Source organism: Aotus nancymaae, unplaced genomic scaffold, assembly GCF_030222135.1.
Source record: "Aotus nancymaae isolate 86718 unplaced genomic scaffold, 86718_ANA_hifiasm-v0.15.2.pri h1tg000039l, whole genome shotgun sequence".
In the NCBI taxonomy this organism is placed as follows: Eukaryota; Metazoa; Chordata; class Mammalia; order Primates; family Aotidae; genus Aotus; species Aotus nancymaae.
In genome coordinates this window covers 14,115,674-14,131,833 of record NW_026988453.1, presented here as the reverse complement: position 1 = coordinate 14,131,833, position 16,160 = coordinate 14,115,674, and the positions used below count along the sequence as shown (strand labels likewise).

The 16,160-nt window shown below is 45.6% G+C and overlaps 1 protein-coding gene across 2 annotated transcripts in view; it reads left to right on the top strand.

Annotated features, from left to right (window-relative positions):
- Positions 1 to 929: 929 nt before the first annotated feature.
- KCNH1 (potassium voltage-gated channel subfamily H member 1) overlaps positions 930 to 16,160 on the top strand; it is a 377,979-nt gene continuing 362,748 nt past the window's right edge. For both annotated transcript variants that reach the window (XM_064360341.1, XM_064360340.1), the window contains exon 1: positions 930 to 1,008. In XM_064360341.1, coding sequence (XP_064216411.1) covers positions 930 to 1,008 — 79 coding nt within the window. The remainder of the gene's footprint in view (positions 1,009 to 16,160) is intronic.

Sequence of the window (16,160 nt, the reverse complement as noted above, 5' to 3'; positions counted from 1 at the left end):
TAGAATCAAGGTGGGGCAACGTTCACTAGTCAGGGAGGCAAGAAGGTGTTTCCGGAGCCTCGGAGGTCCCGGGTCCCCGGCCCGAAACAGAGCAGAGTCACATCACCACGCTCCCCAAGGCTTGCGGTGACCTTGCTGGGGCGAAGCCGCCCCGAGACCCGCTCCCAGCGCCTCCTCTCCATCCCCGAGACCCGCTCCCAGCGCCTCCTCTCCGCCCCGAGACCCGCTCCCAGCGCCTCCTCTCCGCCCCCGAGACCCGCTCCCAGCGCCTCCTCTCCGCCCCCGAGACCCGCTCCCAGCGCCTCCTCTCCGCCCCGAGACCCGCTCCCAGCGCCTCCTCTCCGCCCCCGAGACCCGCTCCCAGCGCCTCCTCTCCGCCCCCGAGACCCGCTCCCAGCGCCTCCTCTCCGCCCCCGAGACCCGCTCCCAGCGCCTCCTCTCCGCCCCCGAGACCCGCTCCCAGCGCCTCCTCTCCGCCCCGAGACCCGCTCCCAGCGCCTCCTCTCCGCCCCCGAGACCCGCTCCCAGCGCCTCCTCCCCGCCCAGCGCCAGGCGCGTCCGGAGCACATTTCCCGGCTGTGCCCAGAGGGTGGCGCTGCCGTCCCGGCCTTGGCCCGCGGCCGCTTCCCGGCGCTTCCCGGCGCTGCTGCAGCCCCCGGCTCGGTCTCCCGCGGGGCACGAGCCCGGTAGGGGGCGCCGCCGCTCCCTCCGCCCACCCGGAGGCGGCCGCAGCGAGCCGGGGCCGGCGCGAGCGCGCGGCGAGGCCGGCCGCGGGGAGGGAGGCGCGAAGAGGGCGCGAGGGCAGCAGCCGGAGGGTCCCCGGGCGCATGGGGCGCCTCGAGCCGGGACCGCGTGCGGGCCCCGCGCCCCGTTTCCTGCTGCCGTGAGAAGCCGCGCCGGGACGCCGCGGACCGCGAGCCGCCGGGAGGATGACCATGGCCGGGGGCAGGAGGGGCCTGGTGGCCCCGCAGAACACGTTTCTGGAGAACATCGTCCGGCGGTCCAACGGTAAGCGGCGCGTTCGGTTTCGGGGGCCCGCGCGTTCTCTCCGCGCCCTCGTCGCAGAACCTCCCGCCGCTCGGAGCCCGCGGACGCAGCCGAACCCGCCGGCCGTGCCGAGGAGCCGCGGTGCGGGCGCCCGGGCTGCCTCCCCGGGGCAGGGAAAGGTGGGCAGGGCGGGGCGGGGTCCGACGGGCCCATCCTGACGGGAGAGCGCTTCTGGGGGCGCCTCGTGGGTCTTTCTCGCGCCCTCCCGGTCTCGTCTCCAAGGGTGCGTGGCAGCGGCTGAGCGAAGCGCTGGGCAAAGTGACGGGAAGCCGGCCGGAGCCGGAGCGCTGCCCGCCGCTCTGCGAAGGCTCCGGGGCCCCCGGGGGCAGAGCCGGCGGCAGAGACGAGCAGCCCCGGGCCCCCCCGCCTCGGAACGGAGGATGCGGCTGCCGCCGCCTTCCGTCCCTGCGACTGAGAAGTCCGGGGTGCGGGACGTGCTGTCGGGGCCTGGTCCGCCCCTTCAGAGGCGAAGTTAGGGCTCAGCTCCGAAGTGAGGGGCAGAGGGTTTTCCCGGCGCCGGGCGCGAAGCGGAGGGCACAGGTGCACACACCTGGTAAACATTTCCTCCCTGCCAAGCCCACAGCCGCGTTTTACGCCACCCTTAGGTGTGGCTCACCGAGACATTCCCAATCTCACCAAACCTGTAAATAGATCCATTGCCCAATAAACTGGTCCTCGGCCCTCAGCTCTTTCCTTGTGGCATTAAGAGCAACGGTAGCATGAAGCCTTGAGGGGGTCAGGAGCAGGGACGGAAGGAGAATTCCAAACGCCTTTTGGACTCACGGCGGAGACCCCAGCTGAAGCGCTTGCCGAGCAGACACGAGTCCCGGCAGCTGGAAGGCGCAGCGCGCCCGCTCCTCAAACGGCGGTAGCGAAAGGCAGCCAGGCGTAAGACGCTCTTTGCGGACCCCGAGGCCCCCCGATCCCGTCCCTTCCAGAAACAGATGACATTCTTCTGCCAGGGGGACATTAGGAGCTAACTTAGGAAGTGGGTTTTCATGATGTGTAAATATCCCGATTTCAGAGCCCGAGGAGCTTCTGTGGTTTGGATTTAGTTAGGGATTCAGGGGAGCGTGGCGATGTAAAGAGACTTACGCCACCGATAAATACTCTTTAATTAAAAAGTGAGTTAATGTCATAATAAAGCACATCAATTAGCATAGCAAATCACCGTGTATTATTTAAGTACTTTCTTAGAAATGATCATTTCTTCATTGTGCGCCTCTTAAGAGTGCTTCCGGTCAGTCACCTTTCCCTTCAAGGTCTTCTTTATTCCAGTTAAGTAACGTGGCTTTTAGATCAAGGTCATAGTCATTACCTGGGGATGTAAGGGGATGATAATCACTATGTGAACAGCCACAGTGAACCGTTTTGCCATAAAAAAAAAAAAAAGCTGGAGATGTTCATGGATTTTTAAATCAGATAACTAAGAATTTCTGTGCTATTATTGCTATTGTTATTGGCCTGTTAAGTGGTAGGGAGACAATCTTGCAAACTTGGGGATCCCACTGTCAGTGACATCAACTTTCTCATAAATATCAACGACAATGCTATTTTTCAGTGAAGAGGCAGCGTCCTGTAAGTTAGAGGGGAAACCCTGTATCTAATGTATACTGTGTGTGTTTTTGAGTGGAGGGAGCAGGAAGAGAAACTTACATGTAAAAGTCACAAGATGCCTTAGGTTTGTAAGAGGACCTTCAGAATCTTGGAGCTGTGAAGGTAGAAGACCGTCCAGTCTAGTTGATCTTATTAGAGCCACTTTCCCTCTGTAAGCATGGAATGTCAACAGAATAAGTCACTGGTAATATTTTTAGGATGGGCATTGTCATTTCAACATCAGTTTCAGCAGATTGATTTTCAATTAACCAGTCAAATGAATAGCATCAACAAAAAAGAAACATCTTCGGGTATTTGGATGAATTTTTAAAATTATCATTTCAGAAGAAATGGTTCTCATCTTGAAATGTGGGACCTAATATTTTCGTGATCCCTTTCCTAATTTTTCCCAAACACAAATGGAAGAAAAAATGTGGACTCCTAGAAATACCACAATATCTGTTTGTATTATATTATTTTACTGTGATGGAAAAAGTCTATTTAAAGATATTGATTGTCTCTTTCTAAAATCCATGAGCCATTTTCTGGACATTGCAGTATTAAAATAGCATTCTGCCTTTGAATAGCAATATTTTATGATCATTTTATTAGGTGTTTTCTCCCAGTGGTCCTGTGCAGTATTGATGTTCCTCTTTTACAGATGAGAAAACTGAGTCGTAGGAATATTAAGTGGCTTATTCAAAGTGGCCAACGATGCCTGAGGCTGGTGCTCCGTAGAGGATCTCTATCATACGTCCTTCTCTCAGCATCATTATTTCTCCACCTTTTATGACTTAGTCTGTGGAACTATTTTATCACCCTTTAAAAACTTCTCATATGATAATGAATGATAGCACTGACTTTGTATTGGGTTACTTGAATATCTGGTGTCTGGAATATCAGAACTGTAGGGAGAGACAGACCTTAAATATTATCTAGTCTGCCTCTCCTTCCCATTATTGTATAAATACGGACATGAATGCAAGAGACTTTCCTCAAATATTTAAGGGCAGAACTGATGAGGCCCCAAACTCCTCGACTCCAGCGTCGTGTTCTTTACGGTACCCCATGCAAAAACCCTTTTCTCATGTTACCATTATACTCTTTCAAGAAGCAGAATTTTCCAGTGGAGATTAAATAAAATGTTATAACAACAAGAGCGATATCCATCTTGGCTAACAGCCACACTGCCACATCCAAACAGAGTAATAGGGCAAGGGAGAGGCTAATTCTGTTTCAAGGAAGTGAGTCTTTTTCCACGTTTGTCAGTGGTTTAGCTGAAGGCATAGGCGAGGGTAATGGGCACTCACCATCTGTGCGCCCCGCTACAAAGCACCAAGTCACTTTTCATAGACTATCACCCTTGATCCTCATAAGCTAATACAAGAGGTGCAGTGTCTCCATTTTAGAGTTTAAGGAACTAAAATCCTTAAACTAAAACTCACCTAAGAATCTTCAGTTGAAGTGATTCACCTACGGTTAGTGAGAGGCAGAGTTAGGAAAAGGCAGTTAGAGACAGGTCAGGGACTAGCCGGCAGTTGTTATTGGTTTATTCATTCAACAAACATTTATTGAATGTATTTATGGAACACTGAGGATACAGTGGTAAACAAGAAACCCTCCTTGTGATCAGTAACGTACATTCTAGTGGCTCTTAGTCCAAGGTTCTTGCCCCGTTTTACAGTGTTGACTGCCTGCAACTGCTAGTTAGGCCTGTCACTGTATTTAAAAACATTTCTAAGGTGTTTACTGGTCTTGCTGGTACTAAAATCTACTTTAAGTTTCTTTGGTACATTTTGACTCCCATTTGAAGGAAAGATTTGATAACTATCTATCTGTTTTTTTATTGCTGTAAGTAGGCAACAGGAATAATTGACAGTCCGTATTTTATTTGATTTTGCTTATAGTTATGTCAGTGATCATTTTAAAACCTACTGGCTTTGTTGCCACATAGGCAAAATCAGCCTGTTTCTCTTTATATTCATGGCTGGAAAGTGTTGTTACAGAATATTTTTTGATAGTTGTTTAAGTCTGCAGGCACTTGTCAGAATGTTCGCTGAAGCAAATAGGAGATCTGTCTTAGAAAGGCTGGCAGACCTTGGTGCCAGGAAACTACAAAAATATGACTCTAAATGGTCCCATTCTGGGCAGAACATATGTTTTAGTGTTCAGGAACCTATATCAAACAACGGTAGGTGCCAGTAAGAATCCATGCACATTAGCAGGAGGGAAACAGCACATGCTAGTACAGATTCAGGTACGTGTATAATTGACAGGTTGCCAAGCCAGCTGTGCTTCTGTGTAGTGTTAAGTTGGTTCAGGTTGTTGACGTAATTAGTTAGCAAACAGGATGAGAGCCATGGATAATGTTGTGCCTCCTCATGGATGTTTTGAGCCATGATAATATTTATACAACAGAAAACTGGTTAAAATCCATTGTGCCTCTAAAAGAGGGAATGGATGATAATCTGGATTATTAACAGCTCAACAGAGCTTGTTTTTTCTTGCAAAATGTTCTATAACAATCTTCAGCCAAGGCTCAGCTATCTTTCTCTGAAAGTGTCAGGAAGTTACATCTATTGGCTGGTGTTAGGTGGGAATTGGGAGGAAGAAGCCTTGTGATTTAATGTTAAGGAAATAAAGCTTCCAAATTCCATGGTTTGTTTGCAACTCGTTTGTTTTAACGCTCCACCTTAAAAGAACAGGTGCGTTTGAGGAACACTGGGGTCAGTTGAATCCTCGGCTTCATGGTTTCTGACGCCAGCTCTTCATTTATGGTTGGACCTCACTTGGCAGCGGTTGCTTGAGCATTGTCTTGAAGCGCTTCAGTTCTTCCCTTCCCTTTATTTTTGATTAGTTAATGGCTTGTAAACAAACCTTTAAAGTCTACTAGAATATCTGCTTTATACATTTAGGATATTTGGACCATAATTTTTTTTTCTGTTTTTCTGTTTCTCTAAGGGGCCATCCCTCTAACTGTTGCGAAAGAAATAGAATCACAGAATCTTAGCTCTGGAGGGGCGTGACACACAGTTCATTTCCCGCTGTCTGAATCCTCTCCTGAACATTCCTGCCCACGGTTCTCCAGCCTGTGTGACTGGCGTCAGTGACGGGACGCTCACTTTCTCATGAGGAATGTTGTTTGTAGGCAACTGTAGTTCTGAACCCATGTCTTTCTTTTTGCCTCCTCTCTTCGTTTTTCTCTTCTTCTCTTCTCTCCTCTTCCTCTTCCCTTTGTTGCTGTCATTTGGTCTTACCAAAATCTGTCTGCTTATAGCTACCACTTATTTGCAGTCTGCTCAGTGGAACAAAACCGACTTAACCCACTGCTTTTTCCAGCTGCAAACCTTTAAAAAACTTTTGATAAGTTATTTTGTATTGATTCTTCTCCCCTTTTAACCTTTTTAATTGTTCAGTACCATAAATAGAAAAGCAGACAAAACAATTTTATACAGTTTAACAGATTTGTATAAAGTGATACTGTGTGTCATCGCTACCTATGTCAAGAAATAGGGTCTTGCCAGCACTCTGGAAGCCCCCCCAAAGCCTTCCTTGATCCGAAACCCCCCACTCTCCTCCCAAAGGGCGCCATCTCCTGATTTTATGGTGCTCACTTCCTTGCTTTTCCTTACAATTTTACCAGTTTGTTTTGAATTCCTAAAAAAAACAGAAAACAAAAAACTACAGTTAATAAACTACCGTCTATTTTTATCTGTTCTGGAGGTTTATATACAGATAAAATGGGGACCGTATGGGATCATACAGCGTGTATTCTTTTGTCAGGTGGCAATTCCTCCATGCTGTCGCGTGTACTGTTGATTCATTTTCTTTCTTTCTGTCTTTGTTTTTTTGAGATGGAGTCTCACTCTGTTGCCTGGGCTGGAGTGCGCGATCTCGGCTCACTGAAACCTCCGCCTCCTGGGTTCAAGCAATTCTCTTGCCTCAGTCTCCTGAGTAGCTGGGATTACAGGTGTGCACCACCACATCTGGCTAATTTTTGTATTTTTAGTAGACACAACGTTTCGCCATGTTGGTCAGGCTGGTCTCGAACTCCAGACCTTGTGATCTGCCCGCCTCAGCCTCCCGAAGTGCTGGGATTACAGGCGTGAGCCACTGCGCCCGGCCTGTTGATTCGTTTTCACTGCGGTAGTGCTTTATATGGGACTGCACCACACGCTTTATCCATCCTGCCATTGATGGATCGTTTCCAGTTTTGTGCTATTAATGCTGCTACAACCATTCTTGGCATGTCTTTCGGGGCATGTGGGCACACGTTTCTCTTGGGTGTATACCTAGGCTGCACATGTTTACCTGTGCTAGATACTGTCAAACAGTTTTCCAAAGGGTCTGTATCAATGCACACTCTCACCAGCAGCGTATGGGCGTGTCCATCACCGCACATCCTTGCCGGCATTTGGTATTTTCTTCTTTTGTCTTTAGTAGTGATATTGCCCGAACCATCTAGTAACTAAAACAGCAGGGTCATTGAGAGTTATGTTAATAGGAGCACATGACCAAATGAGATGAAAGCAGGACTTGCTCTTACCCTTTGGGAGGCATCAGTATTCACTGTGGGTTGAAATGTTCTCTCTGAGGAGCTCCCTCACACATGGTTGCAAATGACGTGAAAGACTTGCACAGTTAAAATCATGTGCAAAGGGTACATGCAAGGGTGGTGGGGTGTGTGTGTGTGTGTGTGTATTTAGGAGATTCATTTCCTTAATTTGAGAAGCATGAAACCCTGGGGACCGAGATTATGCAAGAATTAGAGCTGGAAGGGAGAAGGAACTAGGAAGTGAATGATTTATATCTGTTTCAGTGAAATGAAAACAAAATGACTGAAGGAAAGGCACAGATTTAGTGGAGGAATCAAAACTCAATGGAAAACTAAAACAAAAAGCAAAGGCTGGCTTACGGTTCAGTTTTATAAGCACGGTGGACCTCCTGTGTGCCTGATGCTGTGCTAACGAGCAGGAGCACCAACATGAGTGCAGCTTTTGTGATGCTGGGTCTCACAGAGAGATCCATGATGGAGGCCGCCATGCTGTGTAAACCTCTCCAGAGATTTAAGGGATGTTATACTGATTCAACACTTGCTACGTATTTTTCCCTTATAAACACCTCACCCAAAATTATTCTTAGATTTTACAGCTATTTATTTTTCTGTGAGGTTGGGTGTGGGGTGACCAGATCCCATAAGTGAATTAAAAGAAGATTGCAGAATGTGTGACATTTTGTTCTGATGGGTTGAGGTTTCTTTAAACAAACCTCATTCCTCTGGGATAGCCCATTGCTGTCTTCTTTGGCATGCTGCCCTGGGTTGCTCATCCACTGGTGTCAGTTTTTAGCACATCCTAGATGCTGGAATTTGTTTGGTGCTCTGGCTGTTCTCTGTGCAAATGCAGTCTTTTCTTTTTTTTTGGGATATTATAGGGTCTCACTCTGTCACTTAGGCTAGAGTGCAGTGGCCTCTGCCACTCGGGCTCAAGCAATTCTCCCATCCTCCCACCTCAGCTTCCTGAGTAGCTGGAACTGCAGGCATGTACCACCACACACAGCTAATTTTTGTATTTTTTGTAGAGATGGGTTTTTGCCATGTTGCCCGGGGGGGGGTCTCGAACTCCTGGGCTCAAGTGATCCACCTGCCTCAGCCTCCCAAAGTGCTGGGATGATAGGCGTGAGCCACTGTGCCCGGCTGCAACTGTGCTCTTGCTAAACAGATTACAGTCTGGCTAATTTCACTGTCTCCCTTGGTTCTCATAGTTTCTGCTCTAACGGTGAAACATTCCTGTTAATGACAAAGCTACTTAAAATTCTCCTGATTAGGTATTACAGAGTTATGTCAATACTCAATTTGCTTACTCATACTGATTGTTCATTATGTAAATTAAAATGACAACTCTTTTGATTAGTCCTATGTTGCATAAAACTGATGTTCCGAAATTAGCTGAGTCAATTCTATACTTATTAATGTACTTATTAATTGAGAGTGACTAAAAGCCATCATTTTCCATAGCCTTTTAAAGGTTCTGCAATCACGTCAGGTACTTCTGTAAAGAAGAGAAATTGCCTTCCGTCTCCTTTTTCTTCCCTTACAGCAGTGATGTAGACATCCTCCGCTGGCATTCCCAGAGTGCTGGAGTCAGCATGTGAAAGATGATGCTATGTTGGCAAGTTTTACTAACGTTTATCTAAGGCTTAGCTTTGATTTACATTAAGAGTGAAGCTGGACAATATGTCTTAGACTAGAAATTCAGGGCCATGCAAAGAAAATGGAGTTAATTTGAGTGATAAGACTATGTATCTTTCCATTAAATTGATGTTTAAGTTTTTATTTTATTTGCTTTCTTTTCCTCTCAGCATTATTGGGACTGAATATATTAGACGTCTACACCGTCATCGTTAGGGCCGTGCTTTAAGCCTCTGTGTGGCCCAAGGTACTGAATAGTTTGTTTGCTTCCCTAGAACCACACACCAGCCCGCGTCTTGTTGGAGGCTGGGAGGCTGATCTGTATCGATTGTATCTGTAGCTTCCCTCGCTTGCTGGCTTCTGGCTGGCTTCAGCTTCTGAGGTATCCCACTCAAAACCGGAGGAAGAGGGGGTTACAGTACTTACTCTGGTTCTCTCCTGCGAGGTCATCTTAGCCTGGCTGCTTGCCCTTGACTAAAGGTTACATCTCTAGCTTGCTCTCTTTGGGTCTGGATAGGGTTAGAGACTTCAAGCTTCCAACTTTCACTAACCCTGGGGTACTGCATGATGTCTTGGGGTCTTTCTCAGTGGTGTGCTGGAGCAGCCTGCAAGTGGCTGGTACTACCTCTTAGGATCGGATGATGTGCATCTCTTCCTTACGCTTCGTTCAGGGACTTCACTTTGGAAGCTTGAAAACTGCTTATAGTAAGGTGTAAGGTATTTACACCTTAGAAATTGGCCGGTGTTGTGAATCGGGGCTCCTTCCGTCCCAGAGTCAGCTTGCTAACACACTACCGCCTACACCTCTCCTGCAGCTCTGTAAATAGTCCCTTTTTAAACATTCCTCAGACTGCCCATTGAATACGTCATATTTTGCTGCTAAGATCCCAGGTGAGAGTTCTCTGGATGGCGCGCTTTCTTAACCTTTTGTGCAGCCCATTTAGTCACGGGGGTGAATTGGGGGCGGGATGTGCGTTTGCATCCTCCTTCCAACACACAGAAGCACCTGTGTTCTGCCTGAGGAAGGCGGCACGTGCCCGCCCTTGCTTTTCAGGTCAGTGGGCTGGTCACCTGCGTCGTGTTCCATTTCCACAGTTTTTCATCATTCAGGAATGAGGAGATAAGTGTGTCTACTGCATTTGCCGTTTTGAAATGATGGCTGACACTTTTTAAAGGAAAAAGAGCTCCTAAATTCTAGTCACTTTCCTGTGGGATGAAATTCTCCTTTATGCTTTCCCACCTGGCTGGAACACTCGGGGACTGTGCTCCAGCCTCACTGCCCTGCGTGGTCACTTTCCTCCGTCTTCTCTCCTTTTAAAACGCCTCCTCCCCTCCAGCCTCCCGGTCCCTACCTCTCGTGTCTCTAGTAACACCCTATCTCGGGGCTTCCTGGTTTTCTTCTCTTCCTGTGTCTCCCTCTGGCTTTCGGTCTCATCCGCTCCCCTCTGTCTCTCATGTCCTCTCGTCTCCTGGTCTTTTACTCCCTCGCTCTCTGGGTCTTGCTACGGGCTCGTGCTTTTATACTCTGGGCGTGGCCCCTGCCCCATGCCCTGTGTCCCTTCGTTCGCTCACTCTCTCCTCTCCTTTCTCCATCTGTCTGTCTTCCTGCCTGTCTCTGCCACTATCTGCCATCTGTCTTCATCACTGTCTCTGACTACTTTTGCTGCCTGTCTCTGCCACTGTCCATCTCTGCTTGCTGTCTCTGCAGTCTCTGCCTCCATCTGTCCATCTCTGCCCATCTGCCTGTCTTTCTGTCTGTCCAGTTCTCCCTTCAAATGGCCTCACAGCTGCTCCCCTGTGTATCTGAGCTCCCTGTTTCTCTCTCAAGACCACTTTTCTCCACTTACTCACCAGCATATGGTCAAAGGTATCTGCTCAGCTCTCCAGGTGTCTCAGCTTTAGTGTCTGAGTTTTGTTCTGGAGAGAGAATCTCACTGGCCCAGCCCTGACTATTGGTTATTTGGCCAGCAGTCCACTCCAGGCCTAGTCTTCTGTTGTTCCCCTCCCCGTGTCCATGTGTTCTCAGTGTTCAGCTCCCACTTATGAGTGAGAACATGCGGTGTTTGGTTTTCTGTCCCCATGTCAGTTTGCTGAGGATGATGGCTTCCACCTTCATCCATGTCCCTGCAAAGGACACCATCTCATTCCTTTTGATGGCTGCATAGTATTCCATGGTATATGTGTACCACATTTTCTTTATCTAATCTATCACTGATGGGCATTTGGGTTGGTTCCAAGTCTTTGCTATTGTGAATAGTGCTGCAGTAAACATACATGTGCATGTGTCTTTATAGGAGAATGATTTATAATCCTTTGGGTACATACCCAGTATGGGATTGCTGGGTCAAATGGTATTTCTGGTTCTAGATCCTTGAGGAATTGCCACACTGTCTTCCACAATGGTTGAACTAGTTTACACTCCCACCAATGGTGTAAAAGCGTTCCTGTTTCTCCACAGCCCATCCAGCATCTATTGTTTCCTGACTTTTTAGTAATCACCATTCTGACTGGCGTGAGATGGTATCGCATTGTGGTTTTGATTTGCGTTTCTCTGATGATCAGTGATGTTGAACTTTTTTCATATGTTGACCTCATAAAAGTCTTTTGAGAAGTATCTGTTCATATCCTTTGCCCACTTTTTGATGGAGTTGTTTTTCTCTTGTAAATAATGTTTAAGTTCCTTGTAAATTCTGGATATTAGACCTTTGTCAGATGGTTAGGTTGCAAAAATCTTCTCCTATCTGTAGGTTGCCTGTTCACTCTGGTGATAGTTTCTTTTGCTGTGCAGAAGCTCTTTGGTTGCATTAGATCCCATTTGTGGCTTTTGTTGCAATTGCTATTGGCATTTTTGTCCTGAAGTCTTTGCCCACGCCTGTGTCCTGAATGGTATTACTTAGGTTTTCTTCTAGAGTTTTTATGGTTTTGGGTTTTACATTTAAGTCTTTAATCCATATGGAGTTCATTTCTGTATAAGGTGTAAGGAAGGGGTCCAGTGTCAGTTTTCTGCACATGGCTGCCAGTTTCCCCAGCACCATTTACTGAATAGGAGATCCTTTCCCCGTTGCTTGTTTTTGTCAGGTTTGTCAAAGAGCAGATGGTTGTAGATGTGTGGTGTGATTTCTGAGGTCTCTGTTCTGTTCCATTGGTCTATATATCTGTTTTGGTACCAGTACCATGCTGTTTTGGTTACTATGGCCTTATAGTATAGTTTGAAGTCAGGCAGTATGATGCCCCCAGTTTTCTTCGTTTTGCTTAGGATTGTCTTGGCTATATGGGGTCTTCTTTGATTCCATGTTACATTTAAAATAATGTTTTCTAATTCTGTCAAGAATGTTAATGGTAGTTTGATGGGAATAGCGTTGAATTTAAAATTACTTTGGGCAGTATGGCCATTTTTGTGATATTGATTCTTCCTATACATGAGGATGGAATTTTTTCCCATTTGTTTATGTCCTCTCTTATTTCCCCAAGCAGTGGTTCATAGTTACCTTTGAAGAGTTCCTTCACATCCCTGGTTAGCTGTATTCCTAGGTATTTTATTCTCTTTACAGTGATTGTAAATGGGAGTTCATTCATGATTTGGCTTTCTGCTTGCCGATTGTTGGGATAAAGGAATGCTTGTGATTTTCGCACATTGATTTTGTATCCTGAGACTTTGCTGAAGTTGCTTATCAGTTCAAGAAGTTTTCGGGCTGAGATGAGGGGGTTTTCTAAATATAAAATCATGTCGTCTGCAAACAGAGACAACTTGACTTCCTTAAAATAACAAAGGAGACAAATGTAAAACCAACTTACCAGAAAAACTGTTTTTCTAACACTGATTAATATTTTTATATTGCTTACTTTGAGGACTTTTTTGAGTTCTGAGAGTAATTTTTTTGGTGTGTTATTCAATTGTGGTCTAAGACTTTTTGTTCAAAATGCCCATGATATATGTAAATGTGCATTAAGAAATTATTAAGACTGTACAAATGAGAATAAAATATATTAAATCAGGCCAGGCATGGTGGCTCACGCCTGTAATCCCAGAATTTTGGGTGGCTGAGGTGGGTGGATCACCTGAGGTCAGGAGTTCGAGACCAGCCTGGCCAACATGGTAAAACCCGTCTCTACTAAAAATACAAAAATTAGCTGGTTGTGGTGGCGCTCACCTGTAATTCCATCTAGTCATGAGGCTGAGACAGGATAATTGCCTGAACCAGGAGACGGCAGTTGCAATGAGCCAAGATTGTGCCATTGCATCCCAGCCTGGGTGACAAGAGCAAACTCTATCTCAAAAAAAAAAAATATATATATATATATATATATATATATATATATATATATATGGAATCAATCAATTCAATAGGCTGATTATTTTGAACAATTTATTACACAAATGTTTCTTAGCAGTAATTCAAGATATCACTGATCATCTCTTATTTCTTAAGTAAAATATCATTCAGTAATAAAAGTCTTATATTTCAACACGTTTTCATTTTCTTCCATACTTCTTGTGACACTGGTTCATCTGTTTTTATTGTTTTAAAATTAATTTGATGCTGAATGAAGATGGAGGTCATGCTTTTGAAATCATGTATTTAGAGGTGAATACCCAGTAAATAAAGTATTTGAGTTTGCTTTTGAAACTGAAATCTCTCTCTCCATTGTAATTTACTGACTTAATAAAAAATGTATTTCTGTAGGACATTAAAATCAGAGAAAGCAAATAACTATTGCATCTCTTGGAAGTTCAGTTTGTTTTGTGCAAAGATTAGGCTCTTGACAATTTAGAAGAGTCATCTTCATGGGACTTTATTGCCGAAAGTCACAGTAGAGCCTCAAGATGACTTTTGCTGATATTAAGATTTTAGATGTTTTATTTGGGTATATCAGACTGATTTAACTTCTTGTTTCTCATTCTGTCCTCTCCATTCTCCTAAATATTACCAAACCTTGATCTGTCTTTTTTTTTTTTGAAGTAATTTCTAGTATGGATTTTATTTAGGTTCAGGTAAATCAAACTATTGTTTTCTGGTCTTTGTCTAGTGAAAATCCATAGCACTTATTCTCATCATTTATCTCAATCATTATCTTTCAATTCTTTAATTATTCTAAAAGAAGAAAAGTGTATTTTTACTCAAACTTACTTTTTGTAAGAGTACTGATATCCTTAGAAATCTGTAATTGTAATTCCAAAATGTCAGGAAGACATGTTGTCTTCTGAGTAAAATATCTCAAGTTATTAGAAGTGTGTTGTGACATATTTACTGCAGGCCTCCAAATAACCGGTACTGGCAGGGAGCGATATACTTGCGTGAACCGCTTGCTGAATGTAGCTTTTATCTGCATAATTGCCAAACTGAGTCACTTTACTAAGTCATTGCTTTAGTTAGTTTTTCCTTTGCTGTTTGTGGTAACTATGATGAAAAGCAATTTTTAATAATTTCTGAGAATAGCTCTGTGTTATGTTTTATGGGCAAACAGCAGGTTTGGAAGAATTTTGACACTTCTGACTACTGCAGACTAGTTTGGCTCATGCCTCATCAGCTGGAGAAACTTTACACAGTAGAGGGAGGTGGGGAGTCTTTTAAATTTTTAGAGGATGCTTGTTTTATGCTGTGAACCAGAGGAAGACTGTGTGGGCCGAGGAAGGTTGAATTTAGGAAACCTTGCGCTTAATTGCACACACTCCTGCAGCTACAGACCCTCAGCGGGTAAAAAGGCTTCTGAAGGTGGCGGTAGAATCTGGCTAATTTGCATTAAAGACCTGGGACGCAGGGGAACTTTCAGATGAGAGCCGATGAATAAATCATGGCAAGCACAGCCAGGTTGAACCTGTGTATTTTACAGAACAATGTAGGAAGGACTTGGTAAGTTCAGAAAATACAAATTTGGAGGCAGGCTTGGTGCTTCAGGACAGGCTACTGGCTGATTGGAAGTTACACATTCTACTTGTAAAAGATACATATATACATATACGTGTGTGTGTGTGTGTGTGTGTATGTGAGTGTGTGTGTTTGTGTATCAAGAGCATATTTGTTTTCAAAGACACATTAAGGCATTTCCCCCATATACGAATGGACCCACCAATATGTGATTCATTTCTACTGTCAAATCCTTTGACAACGTGGTACATTTGAGTATTAATACTGCACATAGCATCAGATCCCAAATCCAAACAATCCCACTGAGCAAAAGCCTGATACAACGTGGTTCACCTGGAATGTGGGCATTAAGTTTAGAGGGTGTTTCTGCTGTTTTGGAGTGACCCAGGTTGCACAGAGTCCAGTATTTAGAGAAGTGATATTTCAGGGTGATGACTGGTTTGATCACTCCACATGGGTGCATGGCTTGCAGGTTGTGGGCATCATCTCATTTGTTCTTTGTCATGCATCTGATTACTTAGAGTGAGATTTTGCTGCCAGAAGCATGGAGATTTAGTTGAGCAGCCCCCTGTCCCCCACCAGATCCATAGAGCTGAAGTGACTCACCTGCAGCCCATTAGGGACAATGTCATCTTTCTTCTCACGAATGGTGCCTGGGAACCCTAGGGATTGCTGGGGCAGGGGAAGAGTGGATGTAGAGAGTGTCTTTTACCCTCGTTCTTCCACTGGCGTCCATTGCTGACCAGATTCCTCGGTTCTTCTCCACGTAATCTCAGGGCCTCGTTCTCTTTACGTTGCTTCTGGTTGCGCAGTGTCCTTCTGCTGTAGCATCGCCAGACTTCTCATACGGAAGCTCAGGCTCCCAGGACTGCAACAGCAGAAGCCACCAGATCCTCAGGCTCAGGCCTGCAATTGGCCCAGCACCAACTTGACTGCGTTCTGTTGGTTGAAGCAAACCACAGGCCCCCCCAGAGGGATTCCTCTTGCTCTTGACGTAGCTACTGACAGTTTGGTCGGTCTGATTGTGAAGGTATAAGTGGCGGGAATAAAAAGGGGGACAGAAGTATTCACCCCAAGACTTCTATTTAGAAGTGGGCGGACACTCCTTTCTCTCAGTGGAAACCCCGGGCGTGGGAAGGTAAGCATTGCCCCATCAAAACTCTTCATCAAAATAGGGCTTTAAAATGGTACTCAGTCCTCCCAAACTCAGAGTACTGCTAGGACCGTGAGGGCATTGAACATTTGTGAGCCGTGGCTCTGCTGACTCCATTAAAGACTATCGCGGAAGTTATATTAAGGGCCTTTGCTGTGGTGTTTGTGGTGGTCAATTTTATCTGTGGGCCGTGGGGTGCCCAGATATTTAGTCAAACATCATTCTCAGTGTTTCTGGGAAGGTGTTTTTGGATGAGTTTAGCATTCCATACAGATTTTAGGGTGATTTTTTTACTTATGTGAAAATG